Below are 13,033 nucleotides of genomic sequence, written 5' to 3' on the forward strand. Positions count from 1 at the left end.
CTCATCCCCAGGTGTAACCCCCCCGCCGCCATCCTCGCGTGTGCCCCCGGGGCCCCGGCACCCGAGTGATGAAGCGCGGTGGTACGTACTTGGAGGTCTGCGAACTCACTGTCAGCAGCCTTCATGCCGGCCGGGCCCGGGGCACGCCGAGCCGTATATAGGAAGGTCCGAATCCTCCGCGAGAGCCTGCTCGAGGGGCCGCGGACAATGCCCCGCCCTGCCCCCCCTCGCCCCACCGGGCGCACTGGTCAGTGCCCGTGCTACGCCCTGGACCTGCCGCTCAACGACTCCAGCCTCCTGGCTGGCTAGGGCTTCTCTTCTCCCCAGGCAGGTCCGACGTGCCCGTGCAGGATGTCTTCCGGCAGGCCGCCGCGCCCGCCCCGCCTGCACATCTCGCTGTCGTCCATCATCACTCAGAGTACATGACCCCATGCTGCTGGGCGTCGAGCATCCTCATCGAGAGCGGGACAAAAACTCCGGGCGCGCCGCGAGCGAATCATCGCCGGGGAGTTTTTGTCATGGAAGCCCGCGACCCTCCTCCTATGGGCGCTGCGGAGTGTGTGCTCCAGAGTTGAGGGAGTCGCCCAGAGTGGCGAGTCGGGCCGGCGACCCGCTCGCCCGCCTGTTGCGCCTGTTGCTCTGCAGGCCAGGACCAGGCGCAGGCGGCTCGCCGTCAGGGAGCCAGGAGACGCGATTGCAGGACGGGGGCGACGCGGTGAGAGGGAGAAGTGAAGGTAGGAAGGGGGGAGGGGGATGAGAAGGCATAAGAAGAGGGTGATTCGAGACGCATGGCAACTCAACAATGTGTTGGGCTGGATCATAAACTTGATGCGTTTGAGGTGGGAGAGGAGGGGGGAAGGAGCGCGGAAGGGTTGAACGACCGGACAGGTGTCCGGGTGGGGCTGGCTGGCTGGTGGGGCGCTGTCGAGCTGCTGCAAAGGGACCCAGCCGCACCCGCCACACCCGCCCCGCACCGCCACGCCCCTGAATTCTGCCGAAGGTTACTACTCGACAAGAGGACTGGTTGCTGCAGAGACCCATCTCCATGCGAATTGAGATATCATCGTCGTCTGGTAGAGAGACTCGCGCCACGTTCATTTTTGTGTGGAGGCTGGGCTGCGCTCAGAGCCGCGCTCACTAGCAGGCTGGCGGCCGGCATTGACCCCGACACTGAGCCGCTCGTTTAATCAGTAGAGCCACGACCCCTCACTTACCCGACCTGCGCGAGCAAGTGTCGAGGATAATAATTTTTAAAAAAAAAAAGAACGGGAAAAGTCTTTTCCATTATTAATTATTGAATTTTGAAAAGTCACATTTAAATTCGAGATACCAGGAAGCTGACTCACGCCGCGCACTTTCGTAGTTATACTGTACTGCATGCACTGGTGCGGACGGGTTTGCCTATGCTCGCTGCCCCCGGCTTCTTATGGCCCCGAGCGAGTAGGCAACCCGCCCACACGCGTGCATGCGGTAACAGAATAACTACAAAAGTGCGCGGCGTGACATAGTGATATTGTATGTTTTTGACAGACTTACAGTAATTAGCTATCGTAATTTTATTGTTGTTTTAATGTTTGTACAAACTTATCAATACCTAAATCCGTGCAGAGATGCCTTATTGTTTTATCGATATTTAGGGGGAGCCGTTTTGGTGAACTCGTAAGTTCACTGTTCACTGGCATTCACATTCACATTTCGTGAAGGGGGCGCCGACCGGGCGACCGTACCCGGAGGCCCGCTCATCAGCCGTAAACCTCCGCTGGCCGAGGAGTTAGCGGCTCTGCGGTCGCGAGTAAGTGCGGCGGCCTCGTGAAGCGCAAGGAGCCCTGAGAATCTGGAAACGGATGCCCCCCCCCCCCACCTCCCAAACCGCCCTAGGGGTTAAGGTGCTCGCCCCGGCCTGGCTGGCCTTACCACTTATGTACGCGGTTCGCATTGACGCCTGGCGCCCGGCCCGCCGACGGTCCCGTCGAACACACGCGCTGGGCGGACTTGCCTACCCCGCCGCTCCGTAAGGCGCCAGGGACAAGTCCGGTAGCAAAGTGAGGCGTATTGTCGTCGGCTCTTCTGCAGGATTTCTTGAGGAGTGTCCAGACTAAAGAATAATAACCCATCGCCCTTTCTTCCAGACGACCAAAAACAACAAATAATCGTGTGGTTCAAAGCTCATAATCAGCACAGCACGTTGCAGCCCGCTTCAAAAGGTAGTTCAATGAACTTTATAGTCCACGGATTTCGATGATCAATGTCTTTGAACGCCGCCCAAAGTTCATGAAGTTGAGCTTTACTGTAACTCGGCTGCCACTCGGTGCAGTACGTACTCAGCTTGGCGTCCGCCCGCTGCAGCAGCGCCAGCAGGAGCAGGGCCAGCAGGGCGGGGAGGAGCTCGGCGACGCGCTCGGCGGCCACGCAGCGCCGTGGCGCGTCCCGGGCCGTGGACTCGGAGGTCCCCATGCTGCTGAGGAGCGGTCCGCGGATGGACTGAGGGGACCCTCGCCGACACCAACCAGTGCCCGCGCTACCCCCCGTCCCGGCCCCTCGCCTCCGGGCAGCTCCGGCGGACTCGCCCCGCCCGGCCCCGCGCAGCCTGCCATCACTGGCAGCATCCCGCGCGAAGTCATCTCCTGTGTTCGCGTCCGTCCTCCTCCCTCCCTCCGTCGCCTATCACTTACTTACTTCTCTCCTGTTCCCTCTATCACCCCTTCGCTCTCCCTCTCTCTCGCCCCCCCCCCTCTCCCTCGGCAACCCGGCCCCTCTCTTTCTCGCCTCGCTGTTTGGTCCTGTTGTTGTTGTTACCTTGTGGCGCCCTCACCGCATCAAATTGCTCGTACCTCCCCCCCTTCCGTTCGTCATGTCCCACGTGAAAAAGAGAAGCATCGGCGTCTGGCTGGCTGCCTACCGCTCAGTCAGTCCGTGTAAAATACAAAACTGATGCTGCTTTCGTCCGGGGAGCGGGCTCTCGGCTCCTCTCTGCTGGATGCCGACAGCTGCCCCCGCACCTCGTCTGCCTCTCTACACCGCGCGGTTATTACTCCGCAATTACAACTTAAACTCATTTCTTGGGAGTTGTGCTGCAATTATGTAGGAGAGAAAGGGATATCTCGTCCTCCCTTCCCTCGGCGTCATCACGTTGTCTGGAGGTGCTCCGACAATGAATGTCCCCCGAGGTGACGCGAGGTAACGTTGGGCGCCAGTCAAACATTCTGCTCTTGCCCGAAGCCCCCGGCTGGGCTCCTGGGTGGACCACCGTTTTAACACGGCTGCTTGACTGGTACGCCGACCCAGCGCGTAGCAGGCGTCATCATTGCCGTCGTTGTCTTGCAAGGCTTTCATAGAGAATCTCGTAACATTTGCGGACGAATGTAATGAAAAGTTAACTTCAAAAATAAAAGTATTGCGTGCATGTGGTGACTTCAGACGGGGGCAGTAACGGAGATTTTGTATCTCTTAATCACACCTTGCCACCTCGTGAGGCATCCATACAACTCGTCTCGGACAGAGCCAAGAAGTGACGGCTGACCTTCGCGACGAGACGAGACTGGGATACGCAGTCGTATTACACAAAATAAACAGGTGTCTTTCTGTATATGGAACGCTGCGAGCAAGTTGGGATGCAGTGCGGACGAAGTAAGGAAACAAGTCACTATTTCGAGATATAATTTAAAACACAATTGAGCACAGGAAACAGTCACACATAAAAATCAGACTTATAGTAATTTGTACTTCATTAAATTGGATGGACTTATTGTAAATAACAGAAAACATAAAAATAGGATTTACTTAAAACTGGAATTGAATTAGACTAGTTGTTGCACAAAGCCAAACCAACATAATTAAGAAATGTTTCAAACAGAAAAGATAACAAAAAGCAACAATAACAACAAATAAAACAAGAGCAAGAACTCTTTTAAAATAATAAACAAGATGGAAATCCAGATCTGTGCAAAGTTTTAAAAAGTGTTCTTTTGCCATTTCTGACTGGAACTGTCAGTATCAACAACTGAGCAAATATTGAATTCATTCATCACCAAGAAATTGAATGAGTGATGCATTCTTGCGCACATTTTCTCCTGCATTGTAAAAGACTTTAGAAATCTCACCAGCTTTGGGAGCCTTAATAACATACTGAAAAGAAATAAACAACATTTAAAACAAATTTTGTTTAGAGTTGATACCTAATTTGACATGCAGCACCAATAGTTACTTACTTCCATTTTCATAGCAATGATGACTAACAGTGGATCTCCTGCAGAGACTGTGTCACCAACTTTTACAAAAACTTTGTCAACTACCCCAGGCATGGGAGAGACTGCTGATCCTTCACTAACTCCACTCAGTTTTAATAATTCATTCACAAACTTAGGGGTGGGTACGGAAAATTGGAACTTCCCTTCCTGTAAGAAGTAATCAAATCAGTAAAAAAACATAAAAGAAGAAAGAAACAGGCATAGGTAGGATATATTGAATGCAGAGGGACAATCAACAACCTCTGTGAACAAGAAGATGTCTTCTTTATGCACGGCTATAGAGCTCTTACTCATGTGACCATTTACACAGCAGGCTAATTGGAGATTGCCATTATGTTTTATCAGTGACCCAGATACTACCAGCTCTTCTCCTCCATTAATACTAATTTTGAAGTCTTCTGGAGAGTTGTATTTTACTTCTGCTACATGTTCTGAGAGAAAAAAAACAAAGTCGCAAAAATAAAATGCCATAATATATAGAAAACAAACAGATAAAGTATTTGTGGTGAACACTACAAACCTTGCCCTCCACCTACTAGTTTAAATTTCCTAATGAGTTTATGGTTCAGACGGAAGCCAGAGAAATTGTTAAATGGATCATTTCCATGTACAGCATTCAGTACATCTCTGTTCTGCTGGCACAGAATGGATGCAAATGCAGCCTGTGCAAGAAGACTGCTGGAATAGTTTTGTTCTGGAAAAAGCTCATCATTGTGTTCAGGAATAAATCCTGTGTGTACATTCCCTTTCTGAAATTCCTTATGTTGGCATAAATTCATGAGGAAGTTTACATTAGTCTCCAACCCAACAATCTAAAAGATAGAAGATCAGAGTTAGTATTGTGATGTTAGTATACTGCAGATTGTTGGTATTCTTGTCAAATCTTACGTTATAATCACACAGTCTGGAGTAAAGTTTTCTCAAAGCCTCACTCCGGTTGTTCCCCCACACAACCAGTTTGGCTATCATGGGATCATAATGGACAGAAACCTCATCTCCTTGCAGGACACCTGAAATATACATTATAATAAGTAAGCCTATTTAATTCCTGAATGTGTCCCAAAGAGGTGCCGTAAAATTGTACGGCAGCAAAAAGCTTACCTGTTTCAACTCTAACATCAGTGCTTGTAACTGGAGTAACAAGGTGAGTGAGAGGACCAGCTCCAGGCATAAAATTATTCCGTGGATCTTCAGCATAGATACGGGCTTCAAATGCATGACCAATTACAGGAATTTGCTCTTGAGTCAGTGGTAACTTTTCTCCTGCAGCCACCTTAAAAGTTTTGAAAATCACTTTTGGAAGAAATAATCAATAATGGACAGTAATAGCAGTACTGAAGTTCTAAATAATTCACATTACCTTCAATTGCCATTCCACCAAGTCTGTATTTGTGATCATTTCAGTGATGGGATGTTCAACTTGAAGTCTAGTATTCATTTCCATAAAATGAAAGTCAAGGGTGCTATAATCCATGATGAATTCTACAGTTCCAGCACCCACATAGTTAACAGCTCGGGCAGCAGCCACAGCAGCTTCACCTAATCGAACGCGAAGTTCTGGAGAAACACCCGGCTAGAATTTTAAGGGGAAAAAAAACTTGACAGTATGATAAAAATGTGGTTAGTTTATTAATTCAAAGATTAGTAAAAAAAATTGTCCTCAAATACTCACTGCTGGTGCCTCCTCAATAACTTTTTGATGTCTCCGTTGAACACTACAATCTCTTTCATTTAAGTAAACATAGTTACCATGTTTATCACCAAACACTTGAACTTCTACATGGCGGGGCTTCTGGACATAACGTTCTAAAAGAACTGCATCATCTCCAAATGCTTTCATGGACTCCCTTTTTGCTGACTCAAGTTGTGCTTTAAATTCATTTTGATTTGTTGCAATACGCATTCCCTGTTGCACATACCATTCTTACGTCCAGATTTTGGATTACCGATTTCCAAAGTATATTTTTAAACTGATATTTACTTACCTTCCCACCTCCACCTCGAACTGCCTTAATCATTAATGGGTATCCAATTTTATCAGCTTCAGTTACCAGTCTCTCAACATTTTGATCATCTCCGTGATACCCTTTGATAACAGGTACACCTGCAGCATCCATGATAGATTTTGAAGTGCTATAAAGTGAAAAAATAATTATGGATCCTTCAGAGTTCACCTTAAAGACAGAGAAATCTGTCCACAATACCTCTTGATACCCATGTCTCTTATGGCACTAGCAGGTGGGCCAATAAAAGAAATATTAGTTTTTTCACAGAGTTCAGCAAATTCAGCATTTTCAGAGAGAAAGCCGTATCCTGGATGAATGGCATGACATCCAGATTTTTCCGCTATGTGCAGAATTTTATCAGATCTTAAATAACTCTCTTGGGATGAAGCTGGACCAATATGATAAGCTTCGTCCGCCTGTGACCACAAGTATTATAAAAATTTGATGGTTTAAATTCATGAAAAGCTCAAGTTAACATATTGTTATTTTAGTTTGAGTGAAAGGCAATGATGAAAACATTACCATTGCTACATGCATCGATTTAAGGTCTGCGTCACTGTAAACAGCAACAGTGCGCATTCCAAGACGCTTCGCAGTGCGCATAATACGACATGCTATCTCTCCACGATTTGCTATTAGAACTTTGTCGATTACTCTCTCTTTTGTTGCATACAAACGATGAGGTTGCACACTCCACAAACTGTATAATAAAAACCACATATTAAAAATAGTATCATAATACACAGATAAGCAAGAGTTACCTTACATACCATTTTGCTGTAACACGATTAGCTAATAAGGCACTCATTATTTTCCTTGGTTGTATAATTTTCAGAAAACTTCACACTGCAGTTGACGGTTTATCGGTTATCGATGAGAAGCAGGAATTTGATCCCGAGATGAACAAACACCTGTTGCGAAATCCGATTTGTTAAGATGTCGTCAGCGTGTCAATACACCAACTTCTGAAAATTGGGAACCAATACATAATTACGCACGATATTAACTGTGTCTTTTCAAATTAAGTTCTTCTTAAAGGTGTGACATCAATTTACAATCGTAAACTAACCACTTCTTTTGATCGTGTAGTGGTAGCAGACTACTCAGACTCGGTCTCCCCCCCTCCACCCCACCCTACTGCTGCCGCCTAGCGGTAGTTGCGGCAACTACCAGCCAATAGCGGGCAATTTGATGAAGACGCTTGACTTGCAGAGCAGACTTCCTCACAACGTCCAACCCCCTCTCCTCTCTCGTGGTTAATTTTTGACGAGGCAAATTCTGCAAATGCTGCAATTTCCAACAGAATGAACCCGAGTCAAATTAAATTTATATATTTCACAATGACATGTTGTAAAGACTTCATGAGTTCAGTAGCTTAAAAGGTAGCTATGTTAGAAAACCAATCAAAGCAATTCCATCACTTTTTACGAAAATTTTTATTGTTGCATGGTAACTTTGTGGTATAAGACAAGACATAGGCCTAATTTTGTCACCAGCATAGACCTCCTTCATGTCAAGTTAATATCAAAAACAAATCCCGTGAAAAAAAAATGACACCTCAATGTTTTCCCTTTCTTTAACAAATCTGCAATACTTGGGTATACAAGTAAATCTGAGTCAAAATCAAAAGCATTACATAGTTTGGCTGTTGCTGTTTGTCAGGGCCACGACACGACAGTCCTGCGGGTTTGCATACCCCAGCGGCCATATGGCACCTTGCGGGTGGAGCGAGTAGGCGAACCCGCATACTGTTGAGTCGTAGCCCTGACAAAACACACGGTATAATATGTGTTTGTGCTAAAACAGTCTTCGTTGCACCGCACGGCTGCGCCGGCTGCGGCTACAGACGGGTCTGCTGGTTCTGCCTGTTCGGTCCTCTGAATATTTCGTGCAGCTGGGCGAGGCTGAAGCCTCTGGTCTCTGGCAGCAGGACGGCGACGAGCAGCGCCAGCAGCAGGCACCACAGGGCGTGCGCCCAACACCAGGCCGCGTGCCAGAGTCGGCCGTCCTCGTCCACATCCACGCCCAGGGGCAGCCCGAGGCGCACGGCGTCCAGGCAGAACTGCACCAGCACCTCGAGGAGAACGGCCACCGTCGGGATGACGGCCTTGGTGCGCATGGGGAGCACTTCGGCGAGCACAAGCCACGCCAGGGCCGCGAGGGAGGCCTCGGCTAGCGCGGCCAGCCCGACCGCGCCCAGCGTGATGTACCAGGCGAGGACAGCGCGCGCCGGCACCGGCGTGCCCAGGAAGTAGTGGAAGTAGCCTAGCGTGGCGTGGGCGGCGGCCAGAACCAGGCAGGCCGCCACCAGGAGCGGGCGCCGGCCGCAGCGGTCCACCAGCGCGGCCACCGCGGCCACGGCCAGCAACGCGCCAACGCCGTACGCCACGCGCACCAGCCAGCCCAGCGGCGCCTCCTCGCCGGCCACGGAGGGGCCGAACGGTAGAAGCACGGCGGGCCGGTGCTTCTCGTCCAGCAGCGCCACCCCGGCCAGCGGCAGCGTGCCCACCAGCAGCAGCGCCAGGAACGGGCCCACGTAGTTGCCCGCGCAGAAGCTGGAGCGCTGCTCGCGGACAGTCTCCGCCACGTCGTCCGCCTCGTCCCGCACCGCGCGCTCGTCCCTGAAGCCACGCAGCCTGTCGGGGAGGAGAAGCGATACATGCTTAATGATGGCATTGATTGTCCACTTCTTCCAACTTTCAACGGCTGATGACTGATGATCACTCTCCCTTTGCCGCGGTACGGTGGTACCCACCTGGCGAGTGCCCGGCTGAGGATGACCTCCCGGCCCCGGAAGGCCAGCCAGTAGGGCGAGGGCGGCGCGACGGCGAGTAGCAGCAGCAGCCCCAGCAGCCCCGGCGCCAGCCCGACCAGAGCGGCGAGGCGCGGGCCCAGCGCCGCGGCCAGCGCGGGCGCCAGCGTGCGGCCCGCCACCACCGCGATGGCGGGCACGCAGCACACGGCGCCGCGCCGCGGCCCGCGCCACAGCTCCGACAGGTAGAAGAGCGCGGCGGGCAGCGCCACCCCCAGCGCGGCGCCGGCGCACGCCGACCGCGCCAGCAGCGCGCCGCTGTACGCCGAGCCCACGGCGGGGCCCGCAGTTGCGTTCAGGGCCTCTGCGGGGAGAGATGAGGATCGTCAAAGATACACCCGCCGAGGAGGCCATTCAGCTCGACGCCCAGTTCTCTGGCTCGTCTACAATGGGTGGCGTAGGGATTGCAGGGGCAGGACTGTTGACATCGTAGGTTTGAAGCCAGATCTTCTGTTTTGTTTACATTCTCCTCTCCTTCTGGCGAGCAATGCAGATGGACGACTCCGGATACGAACCTTCCAGCTCGGCCGTCCCGTTCATCCAGGCGATCCCGTCCTCGGCGCCGCTGCTCCTGATGACGGCGGGGACGTCATCGCCGTCCTGGACGACGAGCAGGGCGTGCAGCAGGGCGGCGGCCAGCTGCAGCGGCACGGAGAGCGCGAGCACGGGGCGCCGGCCCAGCGCGTCGAGCAGCGCGCCGCCCAGCGCCACGCCGGCCAGCCTCCAGCCGGGCCAGGCGCCGCCCCAGGCCGCGCAGTAGCCCGCGCCCAGCAGCACCAGCAGCACGGGCAGCACGGCGCGGAGGCGCGCGCGCCGGGCCAGCGCCCGCCTCGAGCTGCAGCACGAGCAGCAGCCCAGGCAGCGGCCCGCGCAGCACACGGCCGTCATCCTACACGCGCTGCTTGCGCTGCTACACCATGTCCACGGCGGCCCGCGGGCGGCGCGAGCCGAGCGTCACTGCCGCTGCGGCGCGTCGCGCTAGGCGCCCTCGTCCCCACGCGGCCGATAGCCCCTCGCGACCCGCGACGGCCCGCTCGCAGCACGCCTCGCCGAGCGACTACTTCGTTGCTTTTTCGCGTTCGATTCGCACGCACGCCGGCGGGTCCCCCTCGGCCAGGATGAGACGGGATGGGGCCGGCCTGCAAACCCTCCGCGCCGCGCCACGCCGCGACCCCTGGCGCCACGCCTAGCGGAGGCGCGTTTGCTCTAAATTTAGCCAAGTCGTGTCCCGTCCCATGCAGCTCGACTCGACCCGGCCGCGCCGCCACACACTTACACTACTGGGTACTTCCACTGACCAGCTGGGCGCCAGCGGCGGAGCGGGGCGCGGCGGGGCGGGGGCCGCGGTGTGGCGGGGCGTACTCGTGACATGAGCGGCCATGCCCCGCCCCCGCGCTTCCGACGCGCTCACAATGCAAGTACCATAGGCTTTGGGCGGGAACACACGAGGACTATTCGAGGGACAACCTCAGCGATTCTCTCTCGTTTCTTCGTTTACAACCATCCCCGAACGAACGTTTGGTTCTATCTCGCCCTTTAAGCGATAGAGGAAATTTCTCTGACCAAATTGGCCCTTAAACAAAAGTTATCGCTTCACCTATTTTATATGTAGTCTCGCACCCCGAGCCACTCGTCATTCCTATAGGATTAATTTTCGTACCTTTTGCTCTATCTCCGTTATTAGGGTGGTAAAGAAGATATTTCGACCGTGATGGGTAAAGTATATGTTCTACCTGCTATTTATGCACTATAAACATAGGCCTCCTTAGCCATTGCTTTTAGCGGAACCGCTTGTAGCGCCAGGCCGACCCGCAGCCCCCCCCCTCTCCCCGCTTCTGCTCAACCGGAAACCATATGGACATGGACTCCACTCTGAAAATTTTAAATGGGCCCAGGCAGATAAGGCGTCCCCACGACACCGATACACCAGGTCCTTTAAATTTGAACCTCACTCTTAAAAATGAAAATGGCGTGCGCAGAAGCTACGAATTATTCAAAATTTGAATGGATAGCAAGGGGGAAACGACTGTTAAACTTTGTGTCAGCCGGATGACGGATTACCCGGATTACCTCCGGAGTGACCTCCGGATTTCGTTGCTTTTTCTCTAGGATTACCCCGGATTACCCCCAAAATTTTCCCGGATTACCCCAAAATTTCGCCGGATTACCACTGATTTTTTAGAATTTCCTCGGATTACCCCTGCCGGATTACCTTTCGGCTGTCAGCCGGATTACCTTAGTCGTTTCCCCCTCGATGGATAGGCTCTAGCACAATTTGCTGATTTTTGATCATTTCCTTGGTTTTAGAATTATTTTTGGGAGAGCCAGCCATACTGACATATGGGGAAAACAAATGTGGTGAGACGACGAATCTCTTTGATTTCTCGTTGAGCTTGGTCGGTATCACCCCCGCCGCTAGGAAATCCACGCACGAGAGCCACCTGTGAATACCCCCTCTCCTCCAGCTTCCCCCTCCACCGCACCGCCTGCCCGGGCCTGGTCCGGGCCGTGGCGGCTGGCGGCGGCGGCAAAGCGACGCAGCACGGAGCTCGCTCTCACTTGTTGCTGTCTAAACCTGCCGAAACCCTAAACCTCGGTGACATAACCTCTGCGACGCGCTTTATGTCGTTCCACACAATCTCTGGCAGCCTCGGACTGTCTGGCCCGCGTGCCTCGCGCCCCCCGCCTGCTCACCCGCCGCTTGGAGTTGGAGCCCCCGTCTCATCCTGCTGCCGCCGAGGCGCGGGTCGCGCCGGACTTGTTGCAGCCGTGCCCGCATTGACCCCCCCCCCCCCCCCCCCCCGCCTGGGCCTTGATATGCAAGTATCAAGTTCAGTGTCAAGTACAAAGTGGCAAAATAAGTGAAAGTGTTGCAATGCAAAGCGTGCATTTGGCCTGGAAGTGCTGTGCAGTGTAGTGAAGTGCAGTTTTCCAAGTGCTCCAGTCTGAAGCTCTCTGCGTGGGTGCACGGTGTGGCAGTCGTTGTCGACGCTGGACTCGCTGGACTCGGCGCTCCGTGAGTCTGCGGCTGGATGGCGATCGACTCACGGTAGGCTCAGTGAATAGAGTCAAATAGGGCCTTTGTTGGCAGCTCATAGCCAGATCTCCCAGTCTCACAGACTTAAAATGGCAGTCTGCGTTCTATTCAAACACAACTTGGGTACACAACACACAGGACGGAATGACTAGCAACAGTCAACGAGAATAAGGGATTTACGGGCAAAGGGGGGGGGGGATGGTGAATCTGCGCTTCAGAGTGTAGACAGCAGAGGGGTCGGCGCGGACAGTCGTGGCGAGGTAACGACGCGCATCGAGACTTCGTGGAATGGACAATATATCTGGAAGAGACTTAAATGATTGAAGATCGCAAAGATCCACTGCACCCAATGATAGGTTAGTAATCAATAGATGGTTCCGGCTGTGCGCGTTTTGAGAAAAAGCAAGGAAGTCTGGACCGGAACCAGTACCCCTTAAGTTGGCCGATTTTGATCATTTGACAGTGCAGTTCGACGAAAATGACCTGTAGTGACACCCTCGTAACGGTCAAGGATCATTTGCACTTGCTTTCGCCGTTATATAAGTACGGTTTCCGGTGCTGATTTCCTTAATTCTTCTTTAAACGGGCACTTCCGGAACCGTCTATTCTATCGTACTTTGTTACATTTTACAGTTTGGCCTTGGTTTGTTTCTGTTCCCGTAATAGTTATCACTGCAGGGTGTCCGCCGGCGAGAACAAGACCCTTCTAGCCGCCGCCCCCACACGCCGCTGACCGTCATCGTTGGCCGCTCTTCTGCACGCGGCTCACTAACCGCTCGGCGCTCACCACTCTGCTCGACGCCTCTCTGCTCGCGGCTCATCCGTGCTCACTACACCAGCTGCTGGCCGCCCCCTGCTGGCCGCCCCCTGCTGGCCGCCCCCTGCTGGCCGCCCCCTGCTGGCCGCCCCCTGCTGGCCGCCCCCTGCTGGC

At 53.1% G+C, this 13,033-nt stretch overlaps 3 protein-coding genes across 4 annotated transcripts in view; all 3 read right to left on the minus strand.

Annotated features, from left to right (window-relative positions):
* Positions 1 to 2,517, minus strand: part of LOC113215646 (uncharacterized protein DDB_G0285291-like) — a 15,157-nt gene extending 12,640 nt beyond the window's left edge. Inside the window, exon 1 of the mRNA XM_026435302.2 lies at positions 2,322 to 2,517. Coding sequence (XP_026291087.2) covers positions 2,322 to 2,454 — 133 coding nt within the window. The 5' untranslated portion in view covers positions 2,455 to 2,517. The remainder of the gene's footprint in view (positions 1 to 2,321) is intronic.
* A 1,123-nt stretch (positions 2,518 to 3,640) lies between these two features.
* LOC113215662 (methylcrotonoyl-CoA carboxylase subunit alpha, mitochondrial) lies at positions 3,641 to 7,428 on the minus strand. 2 transcript variants are annotated; one of them, XM_026435323.2, is made up of 13 exons: positions 7,323 to 7,428; positions 7,024 to 7,218; positions 6,776 to 6,953; positions 6,452 to 6,669; positions 6,233 to 6,380; positions 5,920 to 6,153; positions 5,608 to 5,820; positions 5,349 to 5,520; positions 5,136 to 5,257; positions 4,768 to 5,059; positions 4,488 to 4,678; positions 4,209 to 4,394; positions 3,641 to 4,125 (listed from the first exon to the last, which is right to left on the minus strand). In XM_026435323.2, the coding sequence occupies exons 2-13, from the start codon at positions 7,059 to 7,061 to the stop codon at positions 4,018 to 4,020; spliced, it is 2,100 nt and encodes a 699-aa protein (XP_026291108.1). In that variant the 5' UTR covers positions 7,062 to 7,218; positions 7,323 to 7,428; the 3' UTR covers positions 3,641 to 4,017. The 2 variants fall into 2 exon arrangements, with proteins under 2 accessions (XP_026291108.1, XP_026291110.1); XM_026435325.2 differs by having other exon boundaries at positions 7,024 to 7,164; positions 7,252 to 7,397.
* A 242-nt stretch (positions 7,429 to 7,670) lies between these two features.
* On the minus strand, positions 7,671 to 10,348 carry LOC127749793 (solute carrier family 2, facilitated glucose transporter member 6-like). The gene is made up of 3 exons (XM_052269481.1): positions 9,581 to 10,348; positions 9,009 to 9,369; positions 7,671 to 8,889 (listed from the first exon to the last, which is right to left on the minus strand). The coding sequence occupies exons 1-3, from the start codon at positions 9,951 to 9,953 to the stop codon at positions 8,094 to 8,096; spliced, it is 1,530 nt and encodes a 509-aa protein (XP_052125441.1). The 5' UTR covers positions 9,954 to 10,348; the 3' UTR covers positions 7,671 to 8,093.
* Between the last annotated feature and the right edge of the window lie 2,685 nt (positions 10,349 to 13,033).

The sequence above is a fragment of the Frankliniella occidentalis genome, unplaced genomic scaffold (assembly GCF_000697945.3).
Source record: "Frankliniella occidentalis isolate FOCC.00 unplaced genomic scaffold, Focc_3.1 Scaffold94, whole genome shotgun sequence".
NCBI lineage: Eukaryota > Metazoa > Arthropoda > Insecta > Thysanoptera > Thripidae > Frankliniella > Frankliniella occidentalis.